At 52.2% G+C, this 17606-nt stretch overlaps 4 protein-coding genes across 4 annotated transcripts; 3 read left to right on the forward strand and 1 right to left on the reverse strand.

The window, feature by feature from the left end:
• Nucleotides 1–72: 72 nt before the first annotated feature.
• On the forward strand, nt 73–2116 carry PC9H_010036 (uncharacterized protein; the record flags this gene model as incomplete). The annotated part of the gene is made up of 7 exons (XM_036779530.1): nt 73–329; nt 382–582; nt 639–834; nt 887–1060; nt 1111–1706; nt 1765–1885; nt 1949–2116. 7 exons carry the CDS (start codon nt 73–75, stop codon nt 2114–2116), a joined length of 1713 nt encoding a protein of 570 aa, XP_036628919.1.
• A 799-nt stretch (nt 2117–2915) lies between these two features.
• On the forward strand, nt 2916–4832 carry PC9H_010037 (uncharacterized protein; the record flags this gene model as incomplete). Its single annotated transcript, XM_036779531.1, has 7 exons — nt 2916–3055; nt 3108–3308; nt 3368–3563; nt 3614–3787; nt 3844–4439; nt 4487–4604; nt 4665–4832. 7 exons carry the CDS (start codon nt 2916–2918, stop codon nt 4830–4832), a joined length of 1593 nt encoding a protein of 530 aa, XP_036628920.1.
• Nucleotides 4833–5187: 355 nt separating this feature from the next.
• On the reverse strand, nt 5188–6619 carry PC9H_010038 (uncharacterized protein; the record flags this gene model as incomplete). Its single annotated transcript, XM_036779532.1, has 2 exons — nt 5188–6526; nt 6600–6619. 2 exons carry the CDS (start codon nt 6617–6619, stop codon nt 5188–5190), a joined length of 1359 nt encoding a protein of 452 aa, XP_036628921.1.
• Nucleotides 6620–12684: 6065 nt separating this feature from the next.
• PC9H_010039 (uncharacterized protein) lies at nt 12685–13626 on the forward strand (the record flags this gene model as incomplete). Its single annotated transcript, XM_036779533.1, has 1 exon — nt 12685–13626. The coding sequence occupies one exon, from the start codon at nt 12685–12687 to the stop codon at nt 13624–13626; it is 942 nt and encodes a 313-aa protein (XP_036628922.1).
• Nucleotides 13627–17606: the final 3980 nt, after the last annotated feature.

Here is a 17606-nt window from a genome sequence, read left to right on the forward strand (position 1 = left end):
GCGTCTTTTAAAAGCCTCGATGTTCACTGTCAATACCTTTCACGACGCACCAACGACCAAGACGACCTCGAGATGCTAGCTATCGCCCTCTTGCTGCTCTCGCTGGGCATTGCGCCTTCTTTCCAAACGCGCCCCCCGGCCCCGAAGGCCTGCAAGACTTTCCCCGGAGATCCTGACTGGCCATCCCCCGCAACGTGGCACGCTTTTAACGCTTCTGTCGACGGTCGCTTGATCCGCACTGTACCCATTGGTTCCCCCTGCCACAATCCGAACTTCAATGCAACCGAATGTGACATCATCAAAGCCAATTGGCATGACCCTGCTTTCCAGTCAGTCTTCAACGTTTTCGCATTTCTTCCTTGCTGAGTTTCTGCATTATAGTGAACTAAGCCCGTCATCGATTCAAGACTCCCTGTGGGCGAATAAGAGCTGTGACCCTTTTAGTCCCCCAGACTCTCGATGTATCATTGGCAACTACGTCCAATACACCGTCAACGTGTCTACCCAGGACCACATCAAGAAAACCCTCACTTTTGCCAAGCAGCACGACATTCGGTTCGTGCTTCGGAACACTGGCCACGAGTAAGCCATAGTAATTGCTTGCAACGTGCCGATATTAATTGACCAAAATATCTTAGCTACATGGGGAAGTCTACCGGAGCTGGAGGTCTTGCCATTTGGACGGGAAACATGAAGAAAACTGAGTGGATCCCGCATTTCAAGAGCGCAGGCTACTGTGGGCCTGCGGTCAAGGTAGCCGCTGGTGTTTCAGTAATTCAACTCTATGAAGAAGCCGATGCTCGTGGTTTCGCTGTAGTCGCCGGCGCTTGCCCAGTTCGTTATTCACACTTCTTCGTGGGTGCTTTGCTGACATTTCCTCATCTAGACTGTTGGGTTCGCTGGTGGATACATTCAAGGAGGTGGCCATTCGGCCTTGAGTTCGAAACACGGTCTGGCGGCCGATAACACGCTTGAGTTTGAAGTGATCACTACAACAGGCCAATTCTTAACCGCATCACCCACCCAAAACTCCGACCTTTACTGGGCCATCAGCGGTGGGGTAGGTTGTTCGTCTGTTCATCCGTTGTTCTGTGTCTGATTCCCGCCCAGGGTGGAGGCACCTACGGTATCGTCTGGAGTGCGACAGTCAAAGTCTTCCCCGATGAGGAGGTTTCGGGAGCTTCGGTCAGCTTCGCTGTAGGTCCCAACGTGACGAGGGACCTTTGGTGGGAAGGTATCAATTTCTACACAGCTCAGACTCCCAATTACACAGCTGCCGGTGCTGTTTCATACGCCTTTTACTCGGGGGATACGTTTAATCTCTCGCCTCTCTTCCTGCCAGGCGGGAACAAAGATCAAGCACGAAAGCTCGTCCAACCATTCCTTGATAAACTCGTTCAACTCGGAATCCCCCACAACGTTTCCATTGACAACTTCCCAGGGTACCTCCCTGCGTACACAGCGCTCTTCCCCAGCGCTTTGTTTGGCGTTTCCACGCAATTGTTCGGAGGGCGATTGCTGCCTCGGTCATTGTGGGACAGCCCCCAGAAACTTGCGCCGCTCCAAGATTCTATTAGGAACATCGTGGACGCCGGCGCCCTGGCTTTCGACATTGCCATAAGGCCGACTCTAGCAGTCGCTGGAAACCCAAAAAACGCCGTCCTGCCCGCATGGCGCGCAGCAGAGAGAACGTTTAACCCTAACTTGTGCGTACCTCCTGGCGCTGTGTTCACTGTCACAGTGTTCCTGACCATGCTTGAGCAGACCATGGGACGACACCGCGAACTTCGCAACCACCGTCGCTAATCAACTGGATACCATCACCCACAACTTTGATGAACAACTTCGCAAACTCACACCAGGTAGTGGAGCCTATCTGAACGAGGTGCGATCAACCGGTCTCTGCTTTCAACTTTGTCATCCATATGAATAACAGTTGGTGTGACAGGCTGATCCGTTCGAACCCAACTTCAAGGAGGCATTCTATGGGCCTAATTACAATAAGCTCCTTGCAATTAAAGACAAGTTTGATCCTGACCAACTACTGTTTGGATCAACCGCTGTAGGCGGTGATAGATGGGTACAGCAGCCCGATGGCCGACTGTGCAGAGCATAAAGTACGTCTGTCTACGTGTTATACCACATTTATGTCAAAACTTGTGCGCATGGTCCTTTTCTTTAGTCTACATTGTATAGGACATCGATTAATTGGGATGAACATAATTGTTTTCGGTCTGTAACTTGAGTGAACCCCCCGCGGCGTTCAGCAAGCCTGAGGATGGCTCATTGTGTGGGTACGAATGCTGGCGTAGGGCCACATGGTACGGCTTCATCCTTTGGACTCTATAACACTACATTGACAACAGTCCATCAGTTGCAGAGACTGACGACGTTTCCGTGCCTTTAATTCCTAGTTTGGCTTCAACTCCGGATGAACAAGTACCATACTCCACTGGGTACGGGCATGAGAATGACTCTGAGTATGTTGGTGCTAGATTCGGCGTTTTGACAACGTCTATTTGCCTCATTGATTAATCCACTTAGTAAGTCCACTTACACGCTTCAAATACAAGTCATGCTAAACAAACAGCGATCCCTCGGATAGTCGCTTTACCGGGTCTGCCTGTGAGCCATCCATCAATATCAAAATTTGAAGACAGAGCGCATCAAGCTCAGACCGGGTGTTCATTCATTCCTTGGGAACGTCTCCTACTACAGGTGTCCAGACCGGAGAGAAAAGAAATGATTTACATCAAACTTGACTATTGAAAAGGACGGCCAGTCCACGCAAGTTACTCCGCGTGGTTATAGCCATGCACTACGCCCTATGTCTACTTATCTTCTTGCCAACCGCATTGGCAACCCTGCGTCGATGTAAGACGTTTCCGGGTGACCGAGATTGGCCATCGCCTAGAATGTGGGACGTCTTTAATGCCTCTGTGGATGGGAGATTGATCCGCACTGTGCCCATCGGTACACCCTGTCATAACGGCGCCTCTTTCTCAGAAGACGAATGCAGCATAATTCAAGCGAATTGGCACAACTCTTCCTTTCAGTATGTCCGTTTTTACCAATGTACCTTACATATCTCAATATGTCCACAATAGCGAATTAAGTTCATCCTCTACTCAAGTCTCACTCTGGGCGAATCAGAGCTGTGACCCTTTCTCTGGGCCGGATTCGCAATGCATCATCGGGACTTACGTTCAGTACGCAGTCAACGTCTCCACACCGGCACACGTCATTAGCACTCTCAAATTCGCAAAGAAGCATAATATTCGCTTTGTCGTCCGTAATACTGGTCACGAGTCAGTATATTCAAGCGGGTCCTACTACTGTCATGTACTGAACATAGGCAATTATGCAGTTATTTCGGAAGGTCAACGGGTGCCGGTGGCCTGTCGATTTGGACATTCCACCTCAAAGAAACCCAATGGATCGATCATTTTGTCTCTAGCACATACAAGGGCGTTGCAGTTAAAGCCCAAGCAGGTGTCTCCGGGTTGCAGATATACCAGGAAGCCGATGCTAGAGGGAAAATTGTAGTCGCTGGAGCATGCCCAGTATGTTCAATGGCAAATCTCATGTACTAACAACGCTCATATTTCGACAGACCGTTGGATGGGCGGGGGGATATATACAAGGAGGCGGACACAGTCCAATGGGTTCCAAATTCGGGATGGGGGCCGACCAACTGCTCTCCATGGAGGTTATTACCACCACTGGAAAGTTCGTCACAGCGTCTCCTACTCAAAATGAGGACCTATTCTGGGCGATGAGCGGTGGTGTGGGTATTCCCAATTCACGTCAATCTAAAGCAATGTTGACTGCTGACCACATCAGGGGGGTGGCACTTATGGCATCCTCTGGTCGTTGACAGTGAAGGCGTTCCCGGATATGCCATGTGCTGGAGCTCTACTGAGCTTCAACGCTGGACCTACCGTATCACTTGCAAAATGGTGGGAAGCAGTCGACTTCTACCAGGAGAGCACCCCTACAACAACAGACGCAGGAGGAGTATCGTATTCGTTCTATTCAGAAGGGTCGTTCCAAATGGCTCCTCTTTTCCTTCCCAACAGCACTGCTGCTGGTGTCAAGGAGCACATCCAACCTTTGGTGAACAAACTCAATTCCCTCGGAATCCCGCACAACCTCACCATCGCCGAATACCCTGGGTTCTTTGCCGCTCACGAAGGGCTGTTCCCCCCGGAATCGTTCGCTGTCGGGGTAATGCAATTTGGCGGCAGACTCCTACCTCGTTCACTTTGGGAATCTAAAGCTTCCTTGGCCAAGCTTAAATCCGTGGTGAGGACAATGGTTGAAGACGACGCCGTCATCTTCGATATTGCTGTGAGCCCAACCAAGGAAAGAGGCGGAAACCCGAAGAACGCAGTGCTCCCTGCATGGAGAGAAGCCGAGCGCACATTCTACCCGACACTGTATGTCATCTTCTTCATACATTGTCCTGTTGCTCACTCAGCTTCAGCCCATGGATCGATCGTGCACCCTTGAGCGTCGCGGTACAGCAAGAGAATAAAATTACCCATGCCTACGATGCCGCGCTACGTGCATTAGCACCGAAAAGCGGTGCGTATCTGAATGAGGTACGTGCTCTAATCCTCCATGCTTCGCCGTCCTAATCACCATCTCCACTAACACCTCAGGGCGATCCATTTGAGCCAGATTTCAAAACAGCATTCTACGGCGTCAATTATGCAAGACTCCTCGAAATTAAGGATAAGTGGGACCCAGATCAACTACTCTTTGGTGCGATAGCAGTCGGGGGCGACCGATGGAAAACGGCTCCGGATGGTCGACTCTGTCCTGCATAAACTAATCTGTCCAGTCGTAAAAGTCGTTATTGAACGTCATGATAGAATCCTAAGTATATACATTATGGGTAAGAAAGTCAATAGATGAACGAGTGCTATGGACGTGTGTGTTGGGCGATATAATAAGGAGCGTGGTAGCCAGCAAGATGGTTTCAAGCAGCGATATGTGTGGAATGCAAATGTGGATACAAAGGAACAATGTCAGGGAGCGATACAAAGTCAAGATACTCAGCCAAAATTGTTTTGAGATGGATATTAAGCACGAAAATGGTATACGGCATCGACCAAACCAAAAGCCAGAGTGAAGTGATGCATTGGAGCAACAAGATGGCAAAAAAATGTCCGCGTTCCTTGACTAGTGTTTGAGCGAGCGTAACATCCGTCGAAGTTTCCGGAGTTGTTCGACTCTGCTGAGGAACTTTCTCCACCAGGGTGGCCCGGGTCGATGAGAATAACGAGACATTGCTGTATTGGTGCTGGATGACGAAGAACAGGAAGAATGGCGGCTGATAGAGGATGCGGGGCGGGAGGCGCAAGGAGTTGGAGGTGCTGTGGAATAAACGGACGGTGACATTCGACCTGACGCATACTCGGGAACGGGGAAGTGATTTGTATTGGGGCCTACGCTCAGGCTTAGATCCAGCGCCGTAGTTGATCCCAGATCCATCTTGAGTTCGTCGTCGGTCCCTTCCTCAGATGGTCGCGCCGTTGGAGTTTCTGTCGCATCCCTAGCATCCTGTTCATCGGGCGAGGTTTCACCTATATCTGCCCCCGCTGGCGTTTCTTCAATCATGAGACTACTAGTAGAGGCTTGCAATTGTGACAAGTCGATTTCTGATGAAGCCGAGGCCGCCGCAGTGGACTCGAGCAGCCCCTGCATGAAATCAGACCATTCCTTAGGCTTTGCTTCTAAGCGGTCAGAAATCCCCAGATGATCTGTTAGTGGCCCGCGAGCTTCTACTTCTTCCCCCATCATTAATTGCAGGGGAGGCAAATTCTGAGAGCGCTGAGATGATGTGACCGAGACTAGATTCCACTCCGGAGAAACCGAGCGCGTAGATGATTGGGCAGCAGAATCGAGAGAGGACGAGCGAACGGTCGTCGAGTATAACACGCCGTCTTCGCCAACGTTATCGTAGTCAATTGACCCTCCCCATTGACTTCTTCGAGTTCGGTCGATGGGGGTACCTCGTCCCACATACTTGATGAGGGGCCAAGAGCTTCTCATCAATGTCGCAGCCTTGACCGGAGATAATTGGGTCGAAGGGAGTTCCTTGGATGTTCGCTCAGGCGTGGTAGCAGAAGCACCTGTGGATGGAATAGCGTTCGATGTCGAAGAGGGTGAATCAGGACGCGGGGGGTCAGATGATAGGGACGGGGTGGTCGACGATGTAGGTGACAACGTTAGATCAGCGCTGAAGTCGGAGAATTCAAACGTCGGGATATCGATACTTGGTTTGGGTGTGGCTTCGTCTGTCGTGTCGGCCACAGGCTGTGCCACAAAGTCCAATATCATAGAAGACCGTTTAAATGGCAGAATGTCCACCGCAGAGTCATGTTCGCTAGGTGCGAATAGCAGACGGGTGTCCTCAGACACTGTGACGGCGTCGTAATTATCAAGCGGTACGGTAGCGGCTCTGTCTTGAGCTGCAGTTATTGCGCTTTGGATTTCGACGGAATTGTAAGGTCGAGGGCTTTTCACATGGTGTTAGTCAACGCTATCGGGGGGAATCCTTGTGCAATTTCCGCACAGCGAGAGGCACTTACGTGTCATCCGCCATATGCATGATAGCCGGGAAAGAAATGTCTGCACCACAAGCGATTAGGGAGACAAGGACGGGGTAGAGAAAAGAGGGCACCTTGCTTGGGGGTTTCTCGAGGGATGAAGAAGGTTGCGGCGCAAAAGGTAGAATAATCGAGGCAATACGCACCGTAAAGTCGCCGCCCCCACGGAGTGCTCGGGAGTTACGTATCCCAGGAGGTAGAATCAGAAAGTGAGGAAGCGGATCGCGAGCTTGAATTGAACGGAAGAAGCATGCAAGTGGCGGTGGTGTAACTCGTACAATGATATCCGTATGTTGTGCAACACGTTGCGACCGCAGATCAGCCGACGTCACGTCCACACCTCAAGCGCAATACATAGGTAGTGGTGACTAGAAAGTCGGCCATCAGGGGATCTTGCTGGCCAGGTTTCTTCGTTGCGATGCTCTGCAGAATGAAACTTCTGGCAGGTAAGTTCTGGAATACCATTAAACTTGCGAAGGCGCTCACCTTTAACCCTTGAGAGATCGTGGCCGACGATTTATGTAAATGGAGTCCCTTTACATAATACCATGGGCTTTAAACGACACTATGTGCAAAGTCGACGCAAGGCAGGCGAACTACGCAGCTTCATCCCACTGGAAGTCGGTGTATTTTAATGGTTTTCATCCTGTCCTCAGGCCTTCGGTAAAATGCTTGGTGTGAATTTCAACACTGGGCGGGGTGTTACACGCTTTACGCAGATGCATCGGTGAAGGCTCCATTAAAAAGAGAAGGCCGATGCTGGGCGCGCGCTTAACCGGCCTTTACATGTATAAGTCTAAACAGACTCGTCACGGCATCGCACAGCCAAGCTCAAATAATAAGCTCGGGTGCAGAAAACTCGAGCCCAAAGGTAGTTCATGTCGGACCAATAGGTCTCTCTCAGCGCTGCCAAAAACTCCCGAGTTATGGCGGATTGGTTATAATGATTCTGGAGCGTGTCTACATCAGACAACGGAAGGTACAATAAAAAGGGAAGAAGACCTACCGATGTTGTCAAGTGTCTCGCTTTGACCCGTGCTTGGAGAAATTTTAGGTCCATGTCTCGTGACGGTACGGCGCCGCGCAACTTGAGTACTCCCTCTTGTTGGGTGATATACCACAAGAAATTCAATAGTGGCGACCAAATCTGCCTCGCCAGACCTGAGATGTATCATGCAAGAATACAAGTCACTTTCAGCTTTTTGACCGTTTTTGCTGGGCTTTTGGGGCCACAGTGGTGAAAACTGGCAAAAGGGTATGGACCTAGCTTTTGGAGCGCTCGAAGCCCCGCAAAAGTGAGAGGATAGAAGTATTTTATCCACGGTCCATCTGAGAGTGCACGTGAATCCCCTATCTCCTATTCCTCCCTTTCAGCCTTGCGCCTTTGTCTCGCATCCGTATATATATGTACCATATTCCCTTGAATATCCCCCATCTTCTTACGTTCACGCTCGATAGGTAAACTCATTCTAGTTTACTTTTTCCTTCATCTTCTTACGTTCACGCTCGATAGCATTTCGAGCGTCTTCTCTTTCATTTCAGGACGCCTCCGAGGAGACCTCGCGCCCCCGCTCGCCCTCGCGACGCCAACGGCCGCTTCATCTCGTCACCGTCCTTAGATACGACTTCACGTTCTTCAACCACCCCGCTTTCATCACCAGCACATACTCCAATAATATCATTCCATCAACCTTTGTCCCCCATAGAACCAAACATGCCGGGTGAGGGTCGTGCCACTCCAGTTGACACAAACGACGGTCCCTTGGAGCAACGGGTAGTAGGACTCGAGTCGAGTGTGAGAGAGATTCTGGACTTACTTCGTACCGCAGCGAATACTCCTCCTCAGCCTCCCCCTGCCCCTCCTGTCCAACCAGTCCCAGTCGCCCCCGTTGTCTCAAACTCTCAGGGCCCGCCCCCCTTACTCTCCTATGTTCCCCCTCCCACGTCTAACTCCTCTATCGGTACGTTATCCATTCCTGACTTCTTCCCCGACGTCGACGCCGCAATTGTGGCATCAATCGGCAAGCATGAGTTCAAGCCGCAGCAGTTGGGCAAGCTGATCCCCAGCATCACCGCAAAAGCTACCACGACAACTTACGCACTTGAGGACGGCGCTTTACGCGCTACGGATACGGCTCCCATAAAGGATCTCCCTGATTTCTCCACCTTCATGCGAGCATTAGGCATCTACTTTCAAATCCTATACAGATACATAGGGACGACGGGCAGTATTCAGGCCGTAATCGATGTTGCAGTGTCCACCCAAGGTTACACCAACCTCCTTCACGAGTATTCTCGCTATTTCACCTACCCAGCCATCCTCACATACCACATCGCTCACCACTCTCGCCGTATCAGGGAGATGCTCCGTGGAGATTACTCCTTATGGGCTGACGAGGATCGGGCGCTAGTTGGCCAGCTTCACCGATCGAACATTTTCCAAGAAGTAAAGTCCGGCTCGGCTACGTCATCCAAATCCAAGTCTACACCCTCCGCAACGACGACCCGCGACGTGTCTAATCAGGTCTGCAACCGGTTCAATAACGGCGCATGCTCAACCACACCTTGCAAATCGGGTCGTCTCCACAAGTGCGCAGTCTGCGGCTCCACAGCGCACGGCAAGTCCACTTGCACCCAGCCACCGCCTAGCACTTGAAAGAACGGCAGGACGAGGGCATCACACCCAGCATCCTCCCCTCGTCCTCGCCTACAGGATGAGCCGCTCTCCCCCCCCCTCCCTTTGTTCCCACTTCATCAGCACAGCCCCTAATCAACGTACCCTTATCCCTTTTCCCTCCTAATACCATTCCACCTGCTCGCCCCAACACAGACCCCCGATGCAATCGTGCGTCGCTCCGCTCCCTCGATTGCCTACCAGTCAGATCGACTCTCGTTCTATCTCAATGGGCACATTACTTAGCAGACTACCCCGATATCGAGTTTGTACGAGCCTTACTACACATAATACAATTTGGTGCTGCCATAGGATTTACTGGGAACGATAAACCGCAAACCTGTCGCAACCTAAAGACGGCCATCGAGCATCCGGAAGTCATCGACAAGGACATGCGTGTCCTTCAATCCAACGGTCGGATCCATGGTCCCCTCACCTCACCTCCTCATCAAGCGTTTCGCGCGTCGCCTCTCGGCACAGTCACGCGCAAGCGTTACCCCAACAAATTCAGGGTGATCAACCACCTCTCCTGGCCCCCTGGCGACTCAGTCAATGACGGCATCCCAGATAGCGAGGGCCACATCGTCTACGAAGCCGTATCCCAGGCAATAAGCACCATTCGTCGCCTCGGACGCCATTCCCTGCTCGCGAAACTCGATCTCAAAGACGCTTTCCGCCATATCCCACTCCGGGTCGCCGACTATCATCTAATAGGCTGCTTCTGGGATGGAGCCTTCTACGAATACATGGTTCTGATTTTCGGACTCAAATCAGCCCCATACATCTTTAATCTGTTCGCCGAAGCCCTCCATTGGATAATCCAGCGCCACATACCAGCGGAACTGAAGCACTACTTGGATGACTTCCTTCCTATCTTCGCTCCTGATACCCCCCTATCCCTTGCCAACAACGCCGTCGCTTGGATGCAAACACTAGGGAATTCGCTGGGGCTCACCTTCCAACCTGAGAAGACTGTCTGGCCAACAACTCGTCTGGAATTCTTGGGGATCGAGCTCGATACAGTCGCAATGGAGGCACGCCTTCCGGATGACAAACTCGTTTATCTCAACGAGCTGCTCGCTTCCTGGCTAACCAAATCCTCATGCAACCTGCATGAGCTACAGGAACTCACTGGATTCCTACACTTCGCGTCGCAGGTCATCCCTTACTCTCGCGCATTTATCCGGCAACTCATTAGATTCTCCACACGGTTCGCCACCCCCCACTCCCGACGCTTCATCCCCCGCTACGCTCGCAGCGACATACGCTGGTGGTCAACCTACGCCTCGTCCTGGAACGGCGTAACACTTATTGATCCACCCAGAGCTCACCACAATGTGTTCACCGACGCTAGCGGTACTAAGGGGCTAGGGGGCGCTTACAACAACCACTGGTTCAGTACCAGGGTTCCTAGGCGCTTCAGGGGTTCCAAGAGAGATATTCAATTCAAAGAGCTTTACGCAGTCCTCCAAGCCATCCTTCGTTGGGGGCACCTCTGGCAGCACTCCCACGTACACTTCCATGTCGACAATCAGGCTGTCGTCGCGGCTCTATCTGACCACACAAATCGGTCCCCTCACCTCGTGAAACTGCTGCGCTTGATACTCATGCTTGCCGCCGTCCTCCAATTTTCTTTCTCCTCTTCCTGGCTTTCTTCCGCTGACAATGCAATTGCTGACGCTGCCTCTCGTTTCCAATATGCTCGCTTATTCACGCTCGCCCCCCATCTCGACAAGAAGCCTTACTCAGTCAACCTCCGGACTCTTGGTACCAAGCGCATCCTCAGCACTCAAGGCTTGTCGCGTTCTACCTCTGGCACGGTCTCGCGTCCAGCACCAGGTCCACTTACGGCACTGGTCAAAAGTCGTTCATCAACTTCGTCAGAGAGCGCCCCAGCCTGGTCAACAGTGACGGGTCCTACCTCCCAGCCTCTCAACGCTGCATCATGGAGTGGATCGCCCACCTGGGATCACGGGGTCTTCAACCAAAGACCATTAAATCCTATCTCACCGCCGTTCGTTCCCTCCATCTTGAGGCGGACGCCCCCTTTGCCATATGTGAAGCCCCTATCGTTCAACGCCTCATCAGAGGCATCAAACGGTATCACGGCGAGCGCGAGCGTCGTCCCAAACTTCCTATCACTTTCCCTATTCTCTTGAAACTCACATCCCTCATGTACAGTTCATTCGACGATATTGTATTCATAACAGCCGCAAAACTCGCCTACGCGGGTTTCCTCCGTTGCGGAGAGTTCACCGTTGACAAGTCAAACTCTTTTGACCCTAACGTTCACATCACCCGATCTTCAGTCAGGTTCATGCCTTCCATCGACAACCCTGATCATCTTATTCTTACACTCCCAGCATCTAAAACTGACCCATTCCGTAAAGGGGTCACTATTTATATTTCTGCTGTCCCTAATTCCCCCTCTACCTGCCCCGTCTCCGCTTTATTACACCTCTTCACAATTAATCCCCTCCCACTTAACTCCCCCCTGTTCTCCACCTCTGATCAGTCCCCGCTCACACGCTCACGATTCATCGCTCGTCTCCGCCTTGCGCTCCTTGACGCTGGATTCCAACCTCACGGATTCTCCGGCCATAGCTTCAGGCGAGGCGCAGCATCTGCAGCAGCTGCAGCTGGTTTCCTCGATCATGAGATTCAGCAGTTGGGACGTTGGCGTAGCGACGCCTACCGTCTCTACATCGACACTCCCAAGGACAGGATTCTTAACCTCTCGTCGCGTCTCCACATGGCCGATACTCATACCTCCGCTTTCGAGCCTCCGTCTCTCCACTTCACTCCTTCCCTGGCTTGAGTTCGGCCCCCCTTACAGGGGTTTCTCCTTTTCAGGAGTTCGGCTGCGTTTCACATCCGGGTTCCATTCGTTCCCGGTCCGTGAGCCAGCCGCCGAACGAGAGAGCTCGTGGCGACAACGAAATACATTCTTCGTTATCCCAAACGAGCTGGATGGATGAGAGGATAGAAGTATTTTATCCACGGTCCATCTGAGAGTGCACGTGAATCCCCTATCTCCTATTCCTCCCTTTCAGCCTTGCGCCTTTGTCTCGCATCCGTATATATATGTACCATATTCCCTTGAATATCCCCCATCTTCTTACGTTCACGCTCGATAGGTAAACTCATTCTAGTTTACTTTTTCCTTCATCTTCTTACGTTCACGCTCGATAGCATTTCGAGCGTCTTCTCTTTCATTTCAGGACGCCTCCGAGGAGACCTCGCGCCCCCGCTCGCCCTCGCGACGCCAACGGCCGCTTCATCTCGTCACCGTCCTTAGATACGACTTCACGTTCTTCAACCACCCCGCTTTCATCACCAGCACATACTCCAATAATATCATTCCATCAACCTTTGTCCCCCATAGAACCAAACATGCCGGGTGAGGGTCGTGCCACTCCAGTTGACACAAACGACGGTCCCTTGGAGCAACGGGTAGTAGGACTCGAGTCGAGTGTGAGAGAGATTCTGGACTTACTTCGTACCGCAGCGAATACTCCTCCTCAGCCTCCCCCTGCCCCTCCTGTCCAACCAGTCCCAGTCGCCCCCGTTGTCTCAAACTCTCAGGGCCCGCCCCCCTTACTCTCCTATGTTCCCCCTCCCACGTCTAACTCCTCTATCGGTACGTTATCCATTCCTGACTTCTTCCCCGACGTCGACGCCGCAATTGTGGCATCAATCGGCAAGCATGAGTTCAAGCCGCAGCAGTTGGGCAAGCTGATCCCCAGCATCACCGCAAAAGCTACCACGACAACTTACGCACTTGAGGACGGCGCTTTACGCGCTACGGATACGGCTCCCATAAAGGATCTCCCTGATTTCTCCACCTTCATGCGAGCATTAGGCATCTACTTTCAAATCCTATACAGATACATAGGGACGACGGGCAGTATTCAGGCCGTAATCGATGTTGCAGTGTCCACCCAAGGTTACACCAACCTCCTTCACGAGTATTCTCGCTATTTCACCTACCCAGCCATCCTCACATACCACATCGCTCACCACTCTCGCCGTATCAGGGAGATGCTCCGTGGAGATTACTCCTTATGGGCTGACGAGGATCGGGCGCTAGTTGGCCAGCTTCACCGATCGAACATTTTCCAAGAAGTAAAGTCCGGCTCGGCTACGTCATCCAAATCCAAGTCTACACCCTCCGCAACGACGACCCGCGACGTGTCTAATCAGGTCTGCAACCGGTTCAATAACGGCGCATGCTCAACCACACCTTGCAAATCGGGTCGTCTCCACAAGTGCGCAGTCTGCGGCTCCACAGCGCACGGCAAGTCCACTTGCACCCAGCCACCGCCTAGCACTTGAAAGAACGGCAGGACGAGGGCATCACACCCAGCATCCTCCCCTCGTCCTCGCCTACAGGATGAGCCGCTCTCCCCCCCCCTCCCTTTGTTCCCACTTCATCAGCACAGCCCCTAATCAACGTACCCTTATCCCTTTTCCCTCCTAATACCATTCCACCTGCTCGCCCCAACACAGACCCCCGATGCAATCGTGCGTCGCTCCGCTCCCTCGATTGCCTACCAGTCAGATCGACTCTCGTTCTATCTCAATGGGCACATTACTTAGCAGACTACCCCGATATCGAGTTTGTACGAGCCTTACTACACATAATACAATTTGGTGCTGCCATAGGATTTACTGGGAACGATAAACCGCAAACCTGTCGCAACCTAAAGACGGCCATCGAGCATCCGGAAGTCATCGACAAGGACATGCGTGTCCTTCAATCCAACGGTCGGATCCATGGTCCCCTCACCTCACCTCCTCATCAAGCGTTTCGCGCGTCGCCTCTCGGCACAGTCACGCGCAAGCGTTACCCCAACAAATTCAGGGTGATCAACCACCTCTCCTGGCCCCCTGGCGACTCAGTCAATGACGGCATCCCAGATAGCGAGGGCCACATCGTCTACGAAGCCGTATCCCAGGCAATAAGCACCATTCGTCGCCTCGGACGCCATTCCCTGCTCGCGAAACTCGATCTCAAAGACGCTTTCCGCCATATCCCACTCCGGGTCGCCGACTATCATCTAATAGGCTGCTTCTGGGATGGAGCCTTCTACGAATACATGGTTCTGATTTTCGGACTCAAATCAGCCCCATACATCTTTAATCTGTTCGCCGAAGCCCTCCATTGGATAATCCAGCGCCACATACCAGCGGAACTGAAGCACTACTTGGATGACTTCCTTCCTATCTTCGCTCCTGATACCCCCCTATCCCTTGCCAACAACGCCGTCGCTTGGATGCAAACACTAGGGAATTCGCTGGGGCTCACCTTCCAACCTGAGAAGACTGTCTGGCCAACAACTCGTCTGGAATTCTTGGGGATCGAGCTCGATACAGTCGCAATGGAGGCACGCCTTCCGGATGACAAACTCGTTTATCTCAACGAGCTGCTCGCTTCCTGGCTAACCAAATCCTCATGCAACCTGCATGAGCTACAGGAACTCACTGGATTCCTACACTTCGCGTCGCAGGTCATCCCTTACTCTCGCGCATTTATCCGGCAACTCATTAGATTCTCCACACGGTTCGCCACCCCCCACTCCCGACGCTTCATCCCCCGCTACGCTCGCAGCGACATACGCTGGTGGTCAACCTACGCCTCGTCCTGGAACGGCGTAACACTTATTGATCCACCCAGAGCTCACCACAATGTGTTCACCGACGCTAGCGGTACTAAGGGGCTAGGGGGCGCTTACAACAACCACTGGTTCAGTACCAGGGTTCCTAGGCGCTTCAGGGGTTCCAAGAGAGATATTCAATTCAAAGAGCTTTACGCAGTCCTCCAAGCCATCCTTCGTTGGGGGCACCTCTGGCAGCACTCCCACGTACACTTCCATGTCGACAATCAGGCTGTCGTCGCGGCTCTATCTGACCACACAAATCGGTCCCCTCACCTCGTGAAACTGCTGCGCTTGATACTCATGCTTGCCGCCGTCCTCCAATTTTCTTTCTCCTCTTCCTGGCTTTCTTCCGCTGACAATGCAATTGCTGACGCTGCCTCTCGTTTCCAATATGCTCGCTTATTCACGCTCGCCCCCCATCTCGACAAGAAGCCTTACTCAGTCAACCTCCGGACTCTTGGTACCAAGCGCATCCTCAGCACTCAAGGCTTGTCGCGTTCTACCTCTGGCACGGTCTCGCGTCCAGCACCAGGTCCACTTACGGCACTGGTCAAAAGTCGTTCATCAACTTCGTCAGAGAGCGCCCCAGCCTGGTCAACAGTGACGGGTCCTACCTCCCAGCCTCTCAACGCTGCATCATGGAGTGGATCGCCCACCTGGGATCACGGGGTCTTCAACCAAAGACCATTAAATCCTATCTCACCGCCGTTCGTTCCCTCCATCTTGAGGCGGACGCCCCCTTTGCCATATGTGAAGCCCCTATCGTTCAACGCCTCATCAGAGGCATCAAACGGTATCACGGCGAGCGCGAGCGTCGTCCCAAACTTCCTATCACTTTCCCTATTCTCTTGAAACTCACATCCCTCATGTACAGTTCATTCGACGATATTGTATTCATAACAGCCGCAAAACTCGCCTACGCGGGTTTCCTCCGTTGCGGAGAGTTCACCGTTGACAAGTCAAACTCTTTTGACCCTAACGTTCACATCACCCGATCTTCAGTCAGGTTCATGCCTTCCATCGACAACCCTGATCATCTTATTCTTACACTCCCAGCATCTAAAACTGACCCATTCCGTAAAGGGGTCACTATTTATATTTCTGCTGTCCCTAATTCCCCCTCTACCTGCCCCGTCTCCGCTTTATTACACCTCTTCACAATTAATCCCCTCCCACTTAACTCCCCCCTGTTCTCCACCTCTGATCAGTCCCCGCTCACACGCTCACGATTCATCGCTCGTCTCCGCCTTGCGCTCCTTGACGCTGGATTCCAACCTCACGGATTCTCCGGCCATAGCTTCAGGCGAGGCGCAGCATCTGCAGCAGCTGCAGCTGGTTTCCTCGATCATGAGATTCAGCAGTTGGGACGTTGGCGTAGCGACGCCTACCGTCTCTACATCGACACTCCCAAGGACAGGATTCTTAACCTCTCGTCGCGTCTCCACATGGCCGATACTCATACCTCCGCTTTCGAGCCTCCGTCTCTCCACTTCACTCCTTCCCTGGCTTGAGTTCGGCCCCCCTTACAGGGGTTTCTCCTTTTCAGGAGTTCGGCTGCGTTTCACATCCGGGTTCCATTCGTTCCCGGTCCGTGAGCCAGCCGCCGAACGAGAGAGCTCGTGGCGACAACGAAATACATTCTTCGTTATCCCAAACGAGCTGGATGGATGAGAGGATAGAAGTATTTTATCCACGGTCCATCTGAGAGTGCACGTGAATCCCCTATCTCCTATTCCTCCCTTTCAGCCTTGCGCCTTTGTCTCGCATCCGTATATATATGTACCATATTCCCTTGAATATCCCCCATCTTCTTACGTTCACGCTCGATAGGTAAACTCATTCTAGTTTACTTTTTCCTTCATCTTCTTACGTTCACGCTCGATAGCATTTCGAGCGTCTTCTCTTTCATTTCACCCACCCATATCGCGTACCCTACTACATCATCTACTACATAGATTAACCTACGTCTACGTACTTCCTACTTCGCCTAGGCCGGCTTGAGTTCGGCCCCCCTTACAGGGGTTTCTCCTTTTCAGGAGTTCGGCTGCGTTTCACATCCGGGTTCCATTCGTTCCCGGTCCGTGAGCCAGCCGCCGAACGAGAGAGCTCGTGGCGACAACGAAATACATTCTTCGTTATCCCAAACGAGCTGGATGGAGCAACAAAAGTCAGTTTTAGTGGGTCAGCGCCAGTCGTCACGATTATTCTTTGTGGATTGGGCAGCGGGGTATCCCGAAGGATATCAGAAGCAAAGGGCTTCAGTATTTCGTCCATCTGTGAATTACTCCAAGGAAGACAGACAGAATTCGAAAGGGCATCGCCACTTTGTCGATCAAGCTACGTCTGGATAGTATTACATAATGTAGTCATCCAACTTGAACTCCCGATATTGTCTCTTCCTCCGCACGTCGACGTGATCGTGCACTATATTATAATCACTATCGTTCCAACACCCTTGCTAGCAAAAAGAAGAAGTGATTTATGGCGGCGTCGAGAACGAGTGTTGACTCCGAATTTCCTCAGGATGAGTCCTAGGAGACATTTGTCACCACACGCCGAAACTCGCGTCATTCTAAGCGCGGGACTTACCAGGATTTGACCAGGATGAACGTTTGAACCCGGAGGTCAATATACATTCGCGCGAAAACCCGAGGC

Source organism: Pleurotus ostreatus, assembly GCF_014466165.1.
Source record: "Pleurotus ostreatus strain PC9 chromosome Unknown scaffold_7, whole genome shotgun sequence".
NCBI classification, from domain to species: domain Eukaryota; kingdom Fungi; phylum Basidiomycota; class Agaricomycetes; order Agaricales; family Pleurotaceae; genus Pleurotus; species Pleurotus ostreatus.